Below are 20,299 nucleotides of genomic sequence, written 5' to 3'. Positions count from 1 at the left end.
AGTTTCACAACATCTGGAGGGCCAACGTTGGACATGCCTGATTTAAAGTATTTAGTTACTGCCACATGATTGGCTTATTAGATGTTTGCACCAACATGTACAGTAGATGTACCTAATAAAGCAGCCATTAAGAGGGTCCATTAATCATGGTGCTATATGGCCAAATTAAATGAGGACGGACTGCAGCATATCAGAATAGATCATAGAAAGGGATCCTCAAGATTTTAAGTTTGCAAACAAGGCCCATTTACCTGTCAGTTGTTTTATTAGTTTTGTTCCCAATTGTGCAGGGCAATGGAATATACCTATATCAATTAATATAAATAAATTAACAGGGGGGGGGGGGTCATTCAACTACTGTGCCTTGAGCTGTTCTTAAGTGTGCCCCCAGATCTAGAGATGCCCAAACCTGTTTACTGCCACCACCAGTTCAACTGTTATTTACTGATCTCTTCTTTTCATGTAAAGGGTCAATGTATTTTATTTTTGTTACCTGTGGGGACCAGTGTGATTGATTTTTATATGGGAGCCAATAGGTTGTTTTTTTCCTTTGGGGGCCAACGTGTTTTGCCCTGTGGGGATCTCATGGTGTGCATTGGCAATTTTAAAATTTAGTGTGCGGCAAGGGTAAAAGGTTGAAAATCACTGCACTAGACATATCACTTTCACATTTAAGAAAAAAGTTATTTTAGCACTAATGTAGAGTCGAACTCATGATGGTTTGTGCAGTGTAAAATCACCACGGCTAGCTTACTGCTTCTGATTGGCAGATTCTTGATTTATCACTGAAGCATCTTTTTTTTTTTTTGCGCATGCATTTATTAGTTAAATCTGTATTCCAGATGTTTATTTTCTTCTTTCCTACTCTACAGTGAGTTTATATAAGCTCCTAGTGCATGCGCCGGCATACTGGCATCAATTATGTAAAGTGTATGTCCAGTTTAACCAGAGGCCCTGTGAAGCCTTTACACCTGAATACTATATTGCTAAACACTCTTCTTTGAACATGTGTATTAAAAAGACTTCATAGCGTTTAAGATATTTTATTTCAGTATTTTCCCCAAAACATGTATATATAAAAACAATATAGTAAAGCAATTTATATACACTGTGAACAAGAAAAGAATTTTGAAATTACAATAAAAGAAAATACAATCCACCACCAGAAAAAAAATCCTACATACAGTAACAGTAATTACACCTGCTAACAAATACACTAATCAGATTTAGCAATCAGATTATTTTTTTTGTCTCGTTGCAAGTATCCTCCAAGGAACATAATATGTAGGTTTAAATATACTTGACATTGCAGTAAAACCACTCTGATATATTTGTAGAACGCTTATTGTATCCTGTAAATGAGTATGCATTTTTTCCCCTGTAGATTTCCAATACTCTTATTTTAATGGGTATCCGGACTGATCCTAGAATGACTCATTGGTCGACAGGGTCAAAAGGTTGACATGCATTTTTTTACTATATTTTCAGCCAACATGTGCCGACAGGCGGTATTTCATGCCCTACCATCCACTAGGGCATGGAGGGAGAATAAAATAGTGTGCCGAGCGCAGTGAGGCATCGTGCCCAAAGCATGACGAGATCAGCAAGCCCTGCGAGGGGATGCGGTACACTTAGTGTCCATGTCGACCTAGAAACCCTAAAAACATAAAAAACTCATGTCGACCCTTTGACCATGTCAACCTTTTGACCCTACCTCTTCAATGTCGACCTTTTGACCCTGTAGCCATTAGTGGTCAACCAAATGATTGTAGACCTAGACACTGTAGATATTTTATAACATAACCATTTTAATGTACTTAAGGGGAACCCTTTAGAAATAATGACTGTGGAAAATGCATTAAGGCCGTAGAAGCAAAAACAATCATTAAAAACCCTTCAGGGCTTCTTTTATTCATTTTATGCATTTAAATGACAGGGAAAGTCCTGTAAGTTTTGTATACTCATCCTATCCTTGGTCACCTAAACAATGTATGTCTCCCAGTAGCTCAAACCCTCCAGTGTCAGCAGATCTGAATCTTGTGTTGCTTCCAGTGTGATAAATACAATTCACACTTGCACAATGCATATTTCAAATGGGTCTGTGAAAAGAAATTTTAGAGGGCAATGCAATGCGATTTAATGGAGAGAGCAACTGTATTATATGTATAATTAAAGCTTAAAAGAGAGCTCCAACCAAAGATGATCTACAAAGTAATTACATGATAATTTCTCATCAAGCTGCAGTATAAACCCGTTAGTACACAATTTGAAACCATCTACTGAGGTGACTAATTGCAGTTAAAAATGGAGTATCCTCAGAAGAGTGAAACCTTGTACTCACGGGGCACCATGCAGACAGACATGCTTAAGAACAGATCACTCAGCACACATGCTATGCACTAGCGATGTTTACAGAGAGATTTGTGTGGACCAGTGTTCCCTGGTGAGAACACTGGCGATCTCACTCGATTTTGGCAGGTATTCAATGCTGTGGGCGAGCGGCGACAGCGAGCAGAGCTTTCTGCTCGCTGTCACCACTCACCCTGTCAGTATTCAACGCAGCCCCCTCATACGCATATTTCCCCACGCTTCATTTTTTGAGCGAGGGGGAATTGGCGTATGTGGCTCCAGAAGCAGCGAGACTCATGGCTAAATACAGCGAGTTTTCTGCATTAGCCGTGGGTCTCGCTGTTTTGGGGAATTCTCGCTGTCCTATGACGGCGAGGATTTCCCCAGAACATTGAATACAGCGAGCGGCCGGCGCGGGGGTTAAACAGCGAGGATTGCTGGCTTTCTGCAATCCTCGCTGTTTAACCCCCTCGCCGGCCGCATTGAATACCTGCCTTTGTGGGAGGTGGCGTCAGGCAATGAAAAACGTATCACTGTTGCCATTGCCAAACGCCAACCATGCCGAATTTCTAAGCAATCTAGTAAGATCGATTTGAAATAGCCCTGGAATTGTCCCGTGAGTATGGTCCTTAGGAATTTAAATGTCCATGTCTCAATCAACAATGAAAGGAGGGATTGCTGCCATTTAACCACGTAATGTTCACAGGTGGCATAAAGTTAATATTTAGTTGTGAAACCCATAAAACAAAAACACTCCCCCCCCCCCCCCCCCCAAAAAAAAAAAAAACATACAGCGGAACTACCAAACCAAAAAATTTTGTAGAAATAAATATACATATCTGATGTGGCAAACAACTTGGACAAAAAGTATAAAAAATAAAAATTGACACATACACAAAAAATGTCTTCAAAATGTTTAATAAAGCCTTCATTTCCAAAGTGAATCCTATGAATTTTGGGATGATTCACAGTAATTGGAGACCTGCCTGTCCAAAACAAATATAAACAGAATTCTAGCCATTTGAACAATCCAATATAGTGCATGTTAAACACACTAAGAGTAAGGCTTTCTTTGTAATTTACAGCAGCCTACATGCATGAAAATAAAGTGAGACGTTTGTTTTAAGCATGTTCCTATTCAGAATCCCAAAATTAAAAATTAAATGAGTTATATAAAATGCTAGTCTGAGAAAGGTCCAGTGTTTCGGCAAAAGCACTTGGTATTTATATATGTACAAGTGGAATTACATACAGACCCGCAGAATGTTAAGTGTGGTACAATGAACAGCAGTGTCGGATGAAGGAAGACTATCTGGAGGGAAGTTTGGCCTTTTCCTATCTGGTTCTGTCCTTCATCTTTTTGTGTGGTACAAACTCCTAAATCTCTGGCTGCTCCGCTGATGCTTGGGGATCTGGAGATTCAAAGCGTTGGTGGAAATTGGTTCTTTTCCTTATCTTCTCCGGTGCTTTTCTCCACAAAATGATTTCCTGTAAAATGACATTTTAAAACAAAACATTTTTTTAAATTTAGACCATTTCTCCTTTTTTTTATCATACCGTAGCTACAAGATAGAGATAGATATTGCACGTTTGATCAAAATGTATTTTGTTTTCACAGTGCCCCCTGAGAGAGAGATCAACCTACTGTATATGGTATATAGGGCCTAATTCAGCGTCAGCTGCAGTTCTGCAAAACTGCAGCTGCTTCCTCCAGCATGTAGGGCGCCACTGAGCACAAGGCCGCCCAGTATGCCGCGTCCCTCCCTGCAATCGCATTGCTGAAATGTGAGCACTTCAAAGTGCTGCAAAGCATGCGTATAACTAGGGTAAACCTTCCATCCGCGCAGCCTAGCTGCCAGGCCGCCATGTTTTGTCTCACATCAGCTGCGTGACATCAGGCAGCCAGTGAAAATCACCCCAATGAAAAATCTGTCTGTACACACGCCACCGTAGCCCAGACCATGCCCTCCAAACGCCATGTCACCTTCCACACTATCACTTACTGTGGTTTTCTACAATGCGACTGCAGCTTAGGGCCATTATGCTGCATCTCTCATAGCCAATATGGGACAGATTCCCTCACACACTAATTTATTCATTTCCTTGTAGCAGGGAACAAATCACTGAGCAGGTTTTAATCCATTTAGAAACTGCACCTAAGAGTGGGCACATATCAGGCCTATATCAGCACAACCTTCTGTATCAGAATGATCAATTATGCATATTGTCTGATGTGTATGCTTCATTGAGCATACCCATCGATCACTTGTGACATCATCTGGTTGACCATGCTACACACCATGCATATTAAGGACAGCGATCGCTCTGTTGATCATGAAACCTTCCTGGTGTGTACTGGCAATCTGGCATGGTCCAGGGCAAAGGGCAATCTCCCTGACCATCAGCCTGATGAGTAGCCGGCCTAACTATTAATCCTGACTGAACTCGTTCTCGTACAAACACTCTGCATTACCAAACACTTTACATCCTTTTGTCAACCCTGCATTAATACAAATATTAACATTAAATATAGAACACAAAGAGCTACCTGTTGCTTGAAATATCTTCGGTCTTCCTCATCGACAAGGACTAAGTTCAAGAAATACCTCACAGAAAACTTTTTATTCACATCCCTCATTGTAGGTGTAGGGTCATATCCAGCAAGGAACAGCCGGATGGGAATCGATTCTCCTAAAGAGTTACAGTGCAACCAGTATTAATGCATGTGATTGGAATGACAAACCGTGATTTATAACACAGCCCAAGGCCCTGACAACATAAAATAATAGATACAAACTCCATGTACAATCAATCGTGCTAGAGGACCAGAAAAAAAAAAAAGTTATGAAAATAGCCTGGGTCAATACAAATGCCTAGTTATCCGAGATTGGGAACCTCTAGTCCACAGGAAGATTAGTAGTCTTGTGCACAGTTGTACTGCTGGCTCACATGTAATGCTGATGTCCCGGGGTCCACATACTGCTTGCTGACCGTATCAGTGTGGGTATGGGTCATAGGGTCGACACTATGAAAGGGTTCACACATTAGGTTGATCACTAAAGGTCGACAGACATGGCTTAGGTCAACACATGAAATGTCAACATGGCTAAGGTGGTCTGAAGCATTAGGTCTAAAATGGGAATTAAAGGTCAACATGAGTTTTTCACGTTAAGATATATATAGCCCTTGTAATCTGTATTTGTCCGATCTAACATTTTCAGGATAAACTGAGTAACTAAGGCACTAAACATGGATAAATAGGAAAAACCTTATAAAAAGGTACATCGCAATACTGACATTTAAGGACTCATTCAGGTTCACTCACAATAGCAAATTCTCTCCCAAACTGACAACTCTCTCTGCACATGTTACATCAGCCACTCCGTCAGTGCACATGGTTTTGTCCATTCGAGAGAATTTGCTCTTGCAAGTGAACCAAAGTCAGGCCCTTAAACTATTAGCCATGTCACCAGACTAACATTGAGAAACTACAGCCAGCCTACTAGGTTTTGCATTAATGTAACCCTGTTTGTTAGAATTATACTGTGAAACATTGCTATATATTAGATACCTTGCGCAACCATGTGTTAATGCTTTCTAACACGAACAATCCAAAGTTACAGTATTATGCTCTGGTATTATTCAGCATTCTTGTTGCTTGTGATCTTCATCTTCACCAATGCAGTAAATTACATACCCAACAAAAATATAGGGAGGTGAATCAGATGCTAAATCTGCCCAGCATCAAGCATTGATTAATGTGTTGGTGGTGTTCTAAGCTGGGTACACACCTATAAAATGGTTGGTCAGTTCTCCCAATATCGGGTGAACGGCTGTTTGATTGTATATGTGTGGATGCAGTAGCATCAACCAATAAATGGCTTTTAATGCTCCTGCACGTAATCTCCTGATCCCCACAGAAAGAGCCGCTAACCCCCTCCTGCTTCCTCCACCTCACAGGGGTCATGGCTGGATAAACACACAGCCTGGTTATCGGAAGTTACCCGATCAGCCGGGTATCGAATAAGTGTGTAACCAGCTTTACTCTTCAAGATTAAAGGTGTTAACTGTTAAATCTGCCTAGCATCAAGCACCGTTAACTGATAACCTCTTATCCGATTAACCTTCCTATAGCTTTGTGGTGTGTGTGATCTACTGCATTGGTTCAGCTTACGTAAATGAAGACCACAAGCAACAAAAATGTGGAATAACATTACGGATTCCTTACAATAGGCTTTTTTTTTTTTACACAGTCACGGTGTTGTAACTTTAGTTACATAATTTAAAATAAGGTGGTTTAAACCAGTAGACCCTGCTATAAATACTACACCAAGAAATAGCCAATATTACCTTTTACTGGTGCCCCGTCCATAATTTCGTATTTTGCAACAGTTTCAGTCTCAGTTGTAGTACTAGGTCCTGTGAAAAATAAATTACCATTGTAGCACATTCATAACAGACCTTCATACAAGTACAGATCAACTCTTAAAATTTATATTCAAGTGCTGCCCATGTGCCAGATTGTGAATTACTTGCATCACCATTTGTGTAGAAATTATATCATCTGTAAGGGCTGGATCAGATAGCATTGGTATTTAAGTTGCTGCGGACACTTTGCGGCGCCTTATAAATAAACGTACTACTACTACTAAGTCACCAACATAGCAATAGGCAGGATCAGGCCACCAGTCGGAAAGGGGTCTCCACCGGGTCACACATTTGTTATGGGCAATTGTACAAACGGCATGCTTTCTGTAGGACATGTATGCACAGAAGTGAAAGACCTAGGCTAAATTCAAGAATGAGCATTACTTGGAAAGAGACTTACTATGTGATTCTGATATATATAGTACAGATGTATACACACCTATACACCAATCGCACCACATAGCCAAATTTATTCCGCCATAGACTTTGTAATTTAACTGCGCTAGAACTAATCCTAAGTACCTAGTATGTTAAATAAGACACAATAAAAAAATAAAAAAAAGCATGAAACGGCACCATACGTCTTCTGCCATTTGGATCACAAAGGATAGGTCTATGAGGACACACCTAGATCTCAATTATAAGTCATGTAACAACACAGAGGAAATACAATTCTTACCTATTCCAGTAATTTCCTTTTTTATCAACTGTAATTCCATGTGCTGGATTTTTATTCTAACCAGCAGGAAGTAAATTTTCCCAACAATAACATCCTTTAAGTGGTACCTTTGACACAAAGGAAAACAAAAATGGTGAAATTTCAATAACCCAGAACATGTGATGCCATCAACCTAAACAGAGGCATATAAAATATCTATATAAAACAAGTTCATAAATAAAGAATATCAGAATATTTTAAAATAGCTACAAATATACAGGTTCTCAGGGGTAAAAAAAAACCGCCACAATTCTGTTCATAATAATGCTGGAAATTCCTTCTTTTCAATTTATGCCAACAACTGAATCCATATGGCACTCAAAAAGAAAGAATGCAATAGTGTAATACTGCTTAACAATTGAAAAAAGATTCTGATATTTCCAAGAATCATACTAATAGGTTTAAAGGTGCGTACACACGGGGGCGATTTTGTGTAATATCGCGGGAAATATGGTCGCTGAGCGACCATATTGCCCGCGATGGGAGTGTGCACCGGCGATATATCGCCGGGTGCGCGCTCCCGTTTTTACCCCTGTAGTGATCGCAGGAACATGCTCCTGCGACCAGTTGATTTCCACTGCCGGGCTCCCCCCCCCCCCCGGCAGTTTCTTTTTCATCAGCGACCATCTCTGGTCGCTGATGAACAGGAGACACAGAGCAATATATCTCCCCCGTGTGTACGGGGCTTTACTGATTATGTAGTTTATGTTTGGCATTAGGATTTATCATCATTTTAATGGATGGCGGTACAAATATGAGATTTGTTTGCCATGTGACTATGCCTTGATAAAGATATCAGGAGATATCGAAACCGGTCGGCTGCTATCTACAGGAGGAGAACCTATAGGACCCACATCAGCACTGCAGGGATGCCTGTTGGTTTTTACATCTAGCGCTATTGTCTACATTTTGTTGTGGACAATATTATAGGGTGCGTGTCCTCTGTTTTAAATCCTGTTGTATTACTTTGTTCTTTTATGATTAAAACGATATTACACTATGTGATGCCTTCTATTTTATCCACCATCTGAATCTGTGAAAGAGGAGGTGCTGCATGCCATTTGGTGACATGAATGTCCCTCATCATGCCCACTTGTCTACCTATTGTTGTAGACATCTAATTTTGGTACGTTTCTTGGAAATATTTTTTTGTTCTTTTTTAAATTGTTAAGCAGTATTACACTATTGCATTCTCTTTCTTTCTTTTTGGGTGTCATATGGATTAAATTGTTGGCATAAATTGAAAAGAAGGAATTTCCATCAATTCAAGCGCCAAATAGGGCCTTCTAACACATTTGTTTGGTATTGTATGTTATTGTGGTGAGAAGGTAAAACTCATCTGTTGGGGGTTGTTCCCTAAAGGCTGCTGAAAGCGCATGGAAGTTAGACCACTTATCCCTGTACTGTTCATAATAATGGGTTCTTTCATGTCAAGAAGACATCACACTCAGAACCCCAGCCTGTCACTTAAAAAAATTATAATATAAAAATGTATGTCTCCACCAGGGGGCAGTATTCTGTATTTGTATCGCAATCAGAACTCTAACAAAGTTATTAATGAATATATGTATACTTTACTGTTGACTGTTAAAGTAAGACCTATTCAGAATATGAACCAATTCATGTTTGTCTTCCATAATTATATCAACAGAGGAAAGCACTTCATATTCTATTCATGAGCAATAGAAGCACTCACTTCGATTTATTGTATTCAAATTCTATGTGCAAACAGTCCTCTATTCCAACTTCCATTTTGATGGAGTTGTTGACATCTGGATATGTTGCAAGTTGGTGAACTAGTAAGTCATACTCCTTTACCAAGTCCGTCAGACGCCTCACTATCGTCACTTTGAGGAAGTACCTGGAAAAGCAAAGTACACCAGTTATTACCCAATTTGCATCTCAGCAGAGAAAAGCAGAACACTGCACAGAAAGGATGAAACTCCGGGTCCGACAGTGCTGCCATTTATGCATCTTTATACCTATGAAATGACATCTTCAACATTCATAAATCAATGCTTAACCCAAAACACACACCTCAGTCGAACATTTGAACCCATGTAGGATTCGTAAGGTTTCTCCACTTGCATGAATTCAAAATCATAACTTCTGCTTTGTGTCAGTTCCCCTGGTAGAGCCAATTCTTTCACCAGGTTTACAAATTCATGTGTATTGCTTTTGTCATTGAAAAGTTCTAGAAAAACAAAAGGATTACAAAAAAAAAGTTAATATTAAGACAAATAAAAATGAACAGATTACTTATGTTAAAGTGATTCTTGTATTATTTGGATTCAAAATTAATGGATAGGCATTTTTAAGTTGTGCCTCCCACTTGCTTATAGATAGCTCTATCAGAAGCCAACGCACTCACTCAAATAGTACAGTCGGGCAAAAAAGTATTTAGTCAGCCACCAATTGTGCAAGTTCTCCCACTTAAAAAGATGAGAGAGGCCTGTAATTTTCATCATAGGTATACCTCAACTATGAGAGACAAAATGAGGAAAAAAAATCCAGAAAATGACATTGTCTGATTTTTAAAGAATTTATTTGCAAATTATGGTGGAAAATAAGTATTTGGTCAATAACAAAAGTTCATCTCAGTACTTTGTTATATACCCTTTGTTGGCAATGACAGAGGTCAAACGTTTTCTGTAAGTCTTCACAAGGTTTTCACAAACTGTTGCTGGTATTTTGGCCCATTCCTCCATGCAGATCTCCTCTAGAGCAGTGATGTTTTGGGGCTGTCGCTGGGCAACACGGACTTTCAACTCCCTCCAAAGATTTTCTATGGGGTTCAGATCTGGAGACTGGCTCGGCCACTCCAGGACCTTGAAATGCTTCTTACGAAGCCACTCCTTTGTTACCCGGGCAGTGTGTTTGGGATCGTTGTCATGCTGAAAGACCCAGCCACGTTTCATCTTCAATGCCCTTGCTGATGGAAGGAGGTTTTCACTCAAAATCTGACGATACATGGCCCCATTCATTCTTTCCTTTACACGGAGCAGTCGTCCTGTTCCCTTTGCAGAAAAACAGCCCCAAAGCATGATGTTTCCACCCCCATGCTTTACAGTAGGTATGGTGTTCTTTGGATGCAACTCAGCATTCTTTCTCCTCCAAACACGACGAGTAGAGTTGTTACCAAAAAGTTCTATTTTGGTTTCATCTGACCATATGACATTCTCCCAATCCTCTTCTGGATCATCCAAATGCTCTCTAGCAAACTTCAGACGGGCCTGCACATGTACTGCCTTTAGCAGGGGGACACGTCTGGCACTGCAGGATTTGAGTCCCTGGCGGCGTAGTGTGTTACTGATGGTAGCCTTTGTTACTTTGGTCCCAGCTCTCAGCAGGTCATTCACTAGGTCCCCCCGTGTGGTTCTGGGATTTTTGATCACCGTTCTTGTGATCATTTTGACCCCACGGGGTGAGATCTTGCGGGGAGCCCCAGATCGAGGGAGACTATCAGTGGTCTTGTATGCCTTCCATTTCCTAATAATTGCTCCCACAGTTGATTTCTTCACACCAAGCTGCTTACCTATTGCAGATTCAGTCTTCCCAGCCTGGTGCAGGTCTACAATTTTGTTTCTGGTGTCCTTTGACAGCTCTTTGCTCTTGGCCATAGTGGAGTTTGGAGTGTGACTGTTTGAAGTGTTGGACAGGTGTCTTTTATATAGATAAAGAGTTCAAACAGGTGTCATTAATACAGGTAACGAGTGGAGGACAGAGGAGCCTCTTACAGAAGAAGTTACAGGTCTGTGAGAGCAAGAAATCTTGCTTGTTTGTTTTTGACCAAATACTTATTTTCCACCATAATTTGCAAATAAATTCTTTAAAAATCAGACAATGTCATTTTCTGGATTTTTTTTCCTCATTTTGTCTCTCATAGTTGAGGTATACCTATGATGAAAATTACAGGCCTCTCTCATCTTTTTAAGTGGGAGAACTTGCACAATTGGTGGCTGACTAAATACTTTTTTGCCCGACTGTATATGGAATGAAACTTGTTCCGTTGCCTTCCCGACATGGAATGAACATAATTCATATATAAATAGAGAGGACAGAAGGCAATATTCAGATGCTAAGTAGTAACAAACGTACACCTGTATTACTGCAGGTTGAGGTTCTCATTTCCAAAATGCTTGGTACCAGAAGTATTCTGGATATTAGATGTATCCCTATTTTGGAATATTTGCGTACCATAATGAGATATCTTGGTGATGGAACCCAATGCTAAACACAGAATGTATATACGTTTCATATACACACAGACTGGAAGATATTTTGGTACTTATGTAGTATCTGGACGCCCGATTAAAAAAATCGGGTCCATCGCATCACATCGCATGGACCAAATCGTATGCGATGCGATGGACCCGATTTTTCCATAGGATTCAATGTTAAAATGGACTGAGTCCATTTTAACATAGGATTCTATGGGAAAAAGGGTCCTTTTTCATTTCCCCACTATCCAACTACGCATGGAGTTAGATATAAACCTGTGGTGAGCGTAGCGAGCCACCGAGCCCGAAGCGTGGCGAGCGCAGCGAGCCCCGCGAGGGGATGCGGAATACTTTTTAACGAATCCGCGTCCGCTCGCCACACTTCGGGCTCGCCACAGGTTTATATCCAACTCCATGCGTAGTTGGATAGTGGGGAAATGAAAAAGGACCCTTTTTCCCATAGAATACTATGGAAAATCGGGTCCATCGCATCGCATGCGATTTGGTCGGATGCGATGCGCTTATCGGGCGTCCAGATACTACATAAGTACCGATGGACCATCAGAAATCAAAAAGTTTCACTTTATCAGTCGCACTAAAAAAAGATTCCATATTTCAAAATTTGGCCTATGGGAGACTCAACCTGTACTCGCATAGCCTCTGAGTGCTGCTCGTCTGTCCCCTCTCTTTCTTCATATTCAGTCATGGACCAATTAATCTGCATCTTTACAGCTTATTGAAACAATGCTTCATTTCTCTAGAAAAGTGATGTAATGTAAAGTTATGGTCTCATGTATAGCTATACGCCTTCACCAAATATGAGAGAGGCACCATGTAGTGGAGCAGAGGCAAGAAGGGCAGGGACACTATTAAAGGGTTCTCAACACTGTAGCCCAGGGCTGGGGACGGGGTGGGAACGGGACACATTCCTGACGGTCAGGGCCCATCCTGCAATAAGGAAGGCACTGGCCACTAGAGGAGCTCTCCCTGCTTAGACACTGCAGCCTGTCAAAATAGATGACAGGCAGCGGTGTCGGCAGCAGTCCAACTGTTGGCGGGGGTGCAGCACCTCCAATGTCACTGTTGTGATTGGGACGGCCCCACCGGCATCATTATAAGGGGTGTGCCTGACCACCAACACCACTGATGGAAGGTGCTGGTCTTCCCCAAGCTCTCTGCTTAATGTGAATAGATGCCATGGGCAAGGCATCTATTCACATTACTACGGCACAGGCAGGCTGCTAAAACAGACTAGTGTTAACACTAGTAAAAAATAGGATTTTGGGTACCTACCGGTAAATCCTTTTCTCGTAGTCCATATGGGATACTGGGCTTCACTACTATGGGGATTGAGACCTCCGCAGGAGAGAGAGGCACATAAAAGAACTTTCAGTGTGGGTGCACTGGCTCCTCCCCTCAATCTCCCTCCACTAGTCAGTTAATGCAAAAACTGTGCCGAAGGAGAGCATGTGAGGAGTATGTGATAATGTATTGTGGTGAGATTCATCCAGCACACCCAAACGAACAAAAAACATATAAAAGAGGTGAATCCTAACAACTTAAGAGGACACCTGTAACTAGAACAAATCTATAGTCATATTTATCCTATAGAAAACAAGGCAATAAGCCTAACAATAAAGTAGGTCTGACAGCAGAAAAAGCCGCACTGAGGCGGGCTCCCAGTATCCCATATGGACTACGAGAAAAGGATTTACCGGTAGGTACCCAAAATCCTATTTTCTCTACCGTCCAATGGGATACTGGGCTTCACTACTATGGGGAGGTCCCAAAGCTACCAGAACGGGTGGGAACGTGCGGATTCTGCTGTAGAACCGCATTCCCGAACTGGGAATCCTCCCTGGCCAGGGTGTCAAACTTGTAGAACTTCACAAATGTGTGTTGCCCTGACCAAGTTGCGGCCCTGCATAGCTGCATTGCCGACACCCCTCGAGCAGCCGCCCAAGAGGTACCTACAGACCTGGTTGAATGAGCCTTTACTGAAAAAGGAAGCGACAAACCAGCTGATGCATAAGCCTGCTGGATAGTACATCTTATCCACCTAGCAATGGTACGCGTTGAAGCAGGTAAACCCTTCTTCTGCGCATCATAAAGCACAAACAGGCTGTCCGTCTTACGGATCCTAGCTGTGCGCTTGACATACCCCTTAAGGGTGAGGACCACATCCAAGGTATCTGGTATATCTGGGTGTGTCGCGCTAGAAGGAACCACAATAGGTTGGTTTAGGTGGAACCCTGACACCACCTTTGGAAGGAATTGCGGTCTAGTCCTGAGTTCCGCCCTATCGTTGTGGAACACAAGGTAAGGGCTCCGACAAGATAAGGCCCCGAGCTCGGACACCCTCCTGGCCGAAGCTAGAGCCAGCAGAACAACAGTCTTCCAAGTGAGGTGTCGCAGCTCAGACTCTTCCAGTGGAACAAACCGGGCTGATTTTAAGAAAGTAAGAACTACTTCCAAATCCCATGGTGCAGTGGGAGGCACAAAGGGGGGCTGAATCCTCAGCACCCCCTGTAAGAAGGTTTGCACTTCCGGCAAGGCCGCAATCTTTTTCTGAAAAAACACAGATAGTGCGGAGATTTGGACCTTTAAGGAACCCAATCTGAGTCCCTTATCCAGGCCAGCCTGAAGAAAACGTAGCAGACTGTTTAATCGAAAACTGGCCGGAGGCAAGTCATTCTTCTCACACCAGGCAATATATCTGCGCCATATTACATGATAATGAGCAGCCGTCACCGGCTTCCTGGCTTTTATCATTGTAGTGACGACAGAGGGATGGAGACCCTTGTGGACTAAGATCTGCCGCTCAACCTCCAGGCCGTTAAACGTAGCCGCTGTAAGTCCTGGAAGACGAACGGGCCCTGGAGGAGCAGGTCTTCTCTTAGGGGCAGACGCCACGGGTCTTCCACTAGCATGGCCTGAATGTCCCCGTACCAGGCCCTTCTTGGCCAGTCTGGTGCCACCAGTATGGCCTCCGTCCCCTGATGCCGGAGCCGCTTTAGCACCCGAGCCAACAATGGGAGAGGTGGGAAGAGGTACACCAATTGGAAATCCCAGGTCCAGGTGAGAGCGTCCACCGCTATCGCCCCTGGGTCTCTGGTCCGTGCACAGTACATTGCTACCTTGTGGTTCAATCGTGAAGCCATCAGGTCGATCTGAGGGAGCCCCCACAGATCCACTATGGCATTGAACACTTGAGTGTGAAGGCCCCACTCTCCCGGGTGAAGATCGTGACGACTCAGGAAGTCCGCCTCCCAATTGTCGACCCCCGGGATAAAAATGGCAGACAGGGCCTGGACATTCTGTTCCGCCCAGGACAGAATTTTTGACGCTTCTCTCATGCAAGGCATGCTCTTGGTACCACCCTGCCGATTTATATAGGCCACAGTGGTGGCATTGTCCGACTGGACCTGGATCGCCTTTCCCTGTAACAATGGAGCTGCCTGTAACAGGGCATAGTAGACCGCCCTCAACTCCAGCTTGTTGATATGAAGGCCTGACTCCAGTGGAGACCATCGACCCTGTAGGCGGACTCCCTGTGTCACAGCTCCCCAGCCCCTCAGGCTGGCGTCCGTGGTTACCAGAATCCAGTCCTGGATCTGGAACCGTCTGCCTGCCAACAAATTGGATGAATCTAGCCACCACTGTAGCGAGATCCTGGTTCTTGTTGCAAGGCCAATCCTTCTGCGCATCTGCAGGGGGGAGCCGGACCATTTTGTCAGAATATCCAATTGAAAAGTCCTGGAATGGAAGCGGCCAAATTGTATTGCTTCGAATGAAGCCACCATCTTGCCTAGAAGCCGGAGGCAAAGATGGATCTGTACCAGAGGTGACTGTAGGACCTCCCTGACCAGCTGTTGTATTGCAGTGACCTTTTCCATCGGCAGAAAGACTTTTTGTTCTGATGTATCCAGGATCATGCCCAAGAAAACCATCCTCTGGGTTGGAACCAGCGAGGATTTGGGCATGTTTAGGATCCAGCCGTGGTCTCTTAGAACCTGTATGGAAAAAACTCTGGAGCATCCAGAAGCACTGCCTCTCCTGAGGCACATTTTTCAAAACTGACTAGTGGAGGGAGATTGAGGGGAGGAGCCAGTGCACCCACACTGAAAGTTCTTTTATGTGCCTGTCTCTCCTGCGGAGGTCTCAATCCCCATAGTAGTGAAGCCCAGTATCCCATTGGACGGTAGAGAAATAAACATTAGTGCTGGCCAAGAAATTACCATCTAATAAATACTGGCACTGGTGACATACTTTCATTACAAATATCAAGTACAACACGTATCATTGCCAAGCTTACCAATCTGTCCTACAAACTCAATTCGAACTCCTTGATGTTCTAGTCGTTTACCAGGCTGCTTGAAAACAATGTTGACCTATACAGATATAAAGGAAGATGGTGAGAAATGTTTGAGTTCATCACATCTTACTTAGCCATACCAATTTACTATAGAAGAGAAGACTGTAGTCACACATACCGCTTTGTGGGCAACTCTGCTACAAGTTGTCTTCATCCCCCCCCTCTACACACAGAAGACTAAATTGGTCTCTGGCAGTACATCTTTTCCTAGCAGTGTGGTCACATGGGGCCTTTATCAGGAGCCAATTAACCTACCAGGATATTTTTGGATTGTGGGAGGAAACCGGAGTAAAGCCAACACAAGTACGGGTAGAATATACAAACTCCGCACAGTTAGGGCCATGGTGGGAATCTAACCTATGACGCTTTTTGTGTGACACACATACTTTTTGAACTACAGTTGTCTTCAAAATTATTCAACCCCCACTGAAATTGAATGTTTTGGCCAGTTTGACATTGATTTTGATCATTCAGTCATCTTGCTTACATTTACATGAAAGAGGCACTTGTAGGTCAGAGAAATATAAACTTAAGTTTATAATGAAATAACCACAAATGTCTTTTCTGTGCTCACATCATTATTAGTTTTTATTCAACCCCCAAGTGACATTCAATCTTAGTACTTAGTACAACATCCTTTTACAGTTATAACAGCTTTTAAACGTGAAGCATAGCTTGACACAAGTGTCTTGCAGCGATCTACGGGTATCTTCGCCCATTCTTCATGGGCAAAAGCCTCCAGTTCAGTCAAATTCTTAGGCTTGCGCACTGCAACTGCTTTCTTTAAGTCCCACCAGAGGTTCTCAATCGGATTTAAGTCTGGTGACTGCGATGGCCACTCCAAAATGTTCCAGCCTTTCCTCTGCAACCATGCTCTAGTGGACTTGGAGGTATGCTTGGGATCATTGTCCTGTTGAAAGGTCCAACGTCTCCCAAGCCTCAGGTGTGTGACGGACTGCATCACATTTTCATCCAATATCTCCTGGTACTGAAGAGAATTCATGGTACCTTGTACACGCTGAAGCTTCCCTGTACCTGCAGAAGCAAAACAGCCCCAAAGCATAATTGACCCTCCGCCATGCTTCACAGTAGGCAAGGTGTTCTTTTCGTCATATGCCTTGTTCTTCCTCCTCCAAACATAGCGTTGATCCATGGGCCCAAACAGTTCTAATTTTGTTTCATCAGTCCACAGAACACTATCCCACAACTTTTGTGGTTTGCCCACATGACTTTTGGCATACTGCAGTCGACTCTTCTTATTCTTGGGAGACAGCAAGGGGGTGCGCCTGGGGGTTCTGGCATGGAGACCTTCATTACGCAGTGTGCGCCTTATTGTCTGAGCTGAAACTTCTATACCCACATCTGACAAATCTTTTTTTCAGTTCCTCAGCAGTCACACGGGGACTTTTATCCACTCTACGCTTCAGGTAGCGCACAGCAGTCGAAGTCAGGATCTTCTTTCTTCCACGACCAGGTAGCATTTCAATAGTGCCCTTTGCCTTGAATTTGCGAATGATGCTTCCTATGGTGTCTCTTGGTATGTTTAACTTCTTTGCAATCTTCTTATAGCCATTGCCCTTCCTGTGAAGACAAATCACCTCTTCTCTTGTCTTCCTGGACCATTCTCTTGACTTCACCATGTTTGTAACCACACCAGTAAATGTCTAGAAGGAGCTGAGTACCACAGTCATTTTAAAGCTGCCTAATTGGTGCTTATTATGCTTGATTGGTGCTCGGTGACATCCACAGGTGTTTTCAATACCTGATTGAAAACACCAGAATTAACCTCTCTTCTTCAGAGTGGTAGTCTTTAAGGGGTTGAATAATTGTGGCAATGAAGAAACCACAAAATACACATTTACTACTGTGTTATATAAACAATTGATGTCATTTTAGTTGCATTTGGTTCTTTAAAACGTCCTTGTAGGATTTCATTCTGAATACAATTCCAAATGTACACTATAGTCCCTCAACCCCTTTACAGCATTGGGGGTTGAATAATTTTGAACACAACTGTAGATCCCATCACATGAGATGTGATCTAGTTCCAAACGCATACAATTATTGTACCGCGTATGGGAACTTTAAGGACTACAATGAAATTAAATATGGTTAGCATCTGTTTTCAGATTTTTGTACAGTACCTTTCTCTAAAATAGTGAAAAATACAGACCAGTAAAGTATTACAAGTATTAAGTACGTTACAGCTGCAAGAATTAGAGGTCTGTAATAACTTCTTATTTAAACTACCAAAAAAGGACAAAAATATAAATGTCATGTGTGCTATAAAAAAAAAAATCATCAACGGGAGATTTCACAAAATAACATAAGATTGGATATATAAAACCAAATTTAATCAAAACAATTAACAGATACTTTTTTTACGCAGAGTAGCTTCACAGTATCAATTCAGTATCAAATCAATAAAGTATGAGATGCTTGAATGGTAGATGAATAAAAAAACCTTTAGATGAAAGATATCTGTAATATAATTGTTTCATCTTTATCACCGTGAGTTACAGCAGAGCAAGATCAATATTAATATTTGCAAAGGAGTAGTGTTCACCACTTGCTAATACAGATGCAGCTATAGGAGCTCATTCAGCATGGATCGTTATATAAAGGAAACTCAGTGCACTCCGAGCAGAAAGTCCTGGCCCAGACAGACAGAATAAATTGATAGTTGTGCATTCGCAGATCCATTTGCAATCCCAGAACATCGAAAAATACCTGCCATCTGTGCAAATGTAATACTCTTCAGATCGCACTGAAAACATGGCTTATTGCTGGGTCATGGTGCGTTAGGAAAGCATCAAACCTAGAAATCCTGGGTCGACCAAACCAGCATTTCGACCCGGGTTTTAAGAAGGGTCACCCTGTGTATAACGGGCGACCTCAGGTTTTGGTGTGAAAATGTCAGACCCAGTTAAAACCTGGAATTAAGATCCTAGTTCCAACTTGGCATTGCGATCTGAAAGCATTATTACTCTGAAGCTTCCACTAATCTTCTATTGAGACAGACTGGAATAGTGTTCCTTCTAGGAACTAGGGCGGGCAGGGCACCGCTGCACGGGGGCAGTGTAAGGGGGCGGACCGGCCGGTGTCAAGAAAAGGGGCGGGCCCAGCCGCCGGCGTCACTGAAGGGGGGGCGGACCCGGCCACCCAGAAGGCTCTACACTGCTGGGTAAGCGGCGGGCATCGCTATCTACAGCGGCACCGGGCTTCCCCGGTCACACCAGAGGGGAAAAAGGCAGGATGTTTTAGCGGGGAGCTGCCAGAGGGGCAGGGCGTATTTTGCCCTTTAAAAATCGGACAGGGCGCAGGGCCCCGCTAAAACAGCAGGAACACTATGGAAATGTCAGAATAGAGACTCCCCTAACAACACCTTGGCACACAGGCACTTTTAAAAACACACCCAGAAAATGGCATGTTACCGACCTCAAACGCTGGCTTCCTGTCCATGCAACTGCACATGGATTGTGACTGCTAAGCTTTTGCAGTGACCGTTTGAGGCCGCGTATGCCCAATGCGAGCTATGCGCAAGCAGCCAGGTGATAAAACGCTCTATATGCATTCTCTCTCATTAGCAATCCATGCTGAATAATCCCAATTGTTTGGGATTCTACATACAACCATCCATCAAAAGTTTATCCTATTTTTCCTGCGTACATTAGAATGTTTAATGTTTCAATGTTATCTGTAATTAAAGCATAGAACAAAAACAATTGGAGATAAGGATATGAAAGTTTTTAACAAACATAACCTTATTTATTTTATGGAAAGTTCTACCCAACACTTTTGCCTAAGGGTCCGATCCAGCTTTGTTAGCAAAGCAAAAATAAATGCTCAAAACTGGGCAAAACCATGTTTTACTGCAGGTGGGCCAAATGTAAAGTGCAGAGAGTAAAGGTGGCCATACACACGCAGATTTATCTGCAGATCTGTCTGGTTGGAACAAAAACATGGTTATGGATGAGAGCAAATGACCGTTAAACATTTGCTTGGAAATGCTGGAAAACTGACAAACTGTCACTCACCCATAACCATGTTTTTGTTCCAACCAGACAGATCTGCAGATAAATCTTACTAGTGTATGGGCACCTTTAGATTTGGATGTGGTGTGTTCAAACTGAAATCTAAATTGCAGTGTAAAAATAAAGCAGACAGTATTTACTCTGCACAGAAACAAAATAACCACCCCAAATCTTA

At 42.6% G+C, this 20,299-nt stretch overlaps 1 protein-coding gene across 1 annotated transcript in view; it reads right to left on the bottom strand.

Annotated features, from left to right (window-relative positions):
• Positions 1–1,027: 1,027 nt before the first annotated feature.
• VPS26A (VPS26 retromer complex component A) overlaps positions 1,028–20,299 on the bottom strand; it is a 37,872-nt gene continuing 18,600 nt past the window's right edge. The window contains exons 3-9 of the mRNA XM_083148950.1: positions 16,031–16,106; positions 9,533–9,689; positions 9,192–9,356; positions 7,457–7,563; positions 6,700–6,768; positions 4,898–5,040; positions 1,028–3,837 (exon numbers count right to left, since the gene is read on the bottom strand). Of these exons, the coding sequence (XP_083005076.1) occupies positions 3,727–3,837; positions 4,898–5,040; positions 6,700–6,768; positions 7,457–7,563; positions 9,192–9,356; positions 9,533–9,689; positions 16,031–16,106 (828 nt within the window). The 3' untranslated portion in view covers positions 1,028–3,726. The remainder of the gene's footprint in view (positions 3,838–4,897; positions 5,041–6,699; positions 6,769–7,456; positions 7,564–9,191; positions 9,357–9,532; positions 9,690–16,030; positions 16,107–20,299) is intronic.

Source organism: Crinia signifera, chromosome 6, assembly GCF_055691185.1.
Source record: "Crinia signifera chromosome 6, ASM5569118v1, whole genome shotgun sequence".
NCBI classification, from domain to species: Eukaryota; Metazoa; Chordata; class Amphibia; order Anura; family Myobatrachidae; genus Crinia; species Crinia signifera.
The sequence above is the reverse complement of the archived record's forward strand: the minus strand, read 5'-3'. Positions and strand labels throughout refer to the sequence as shown.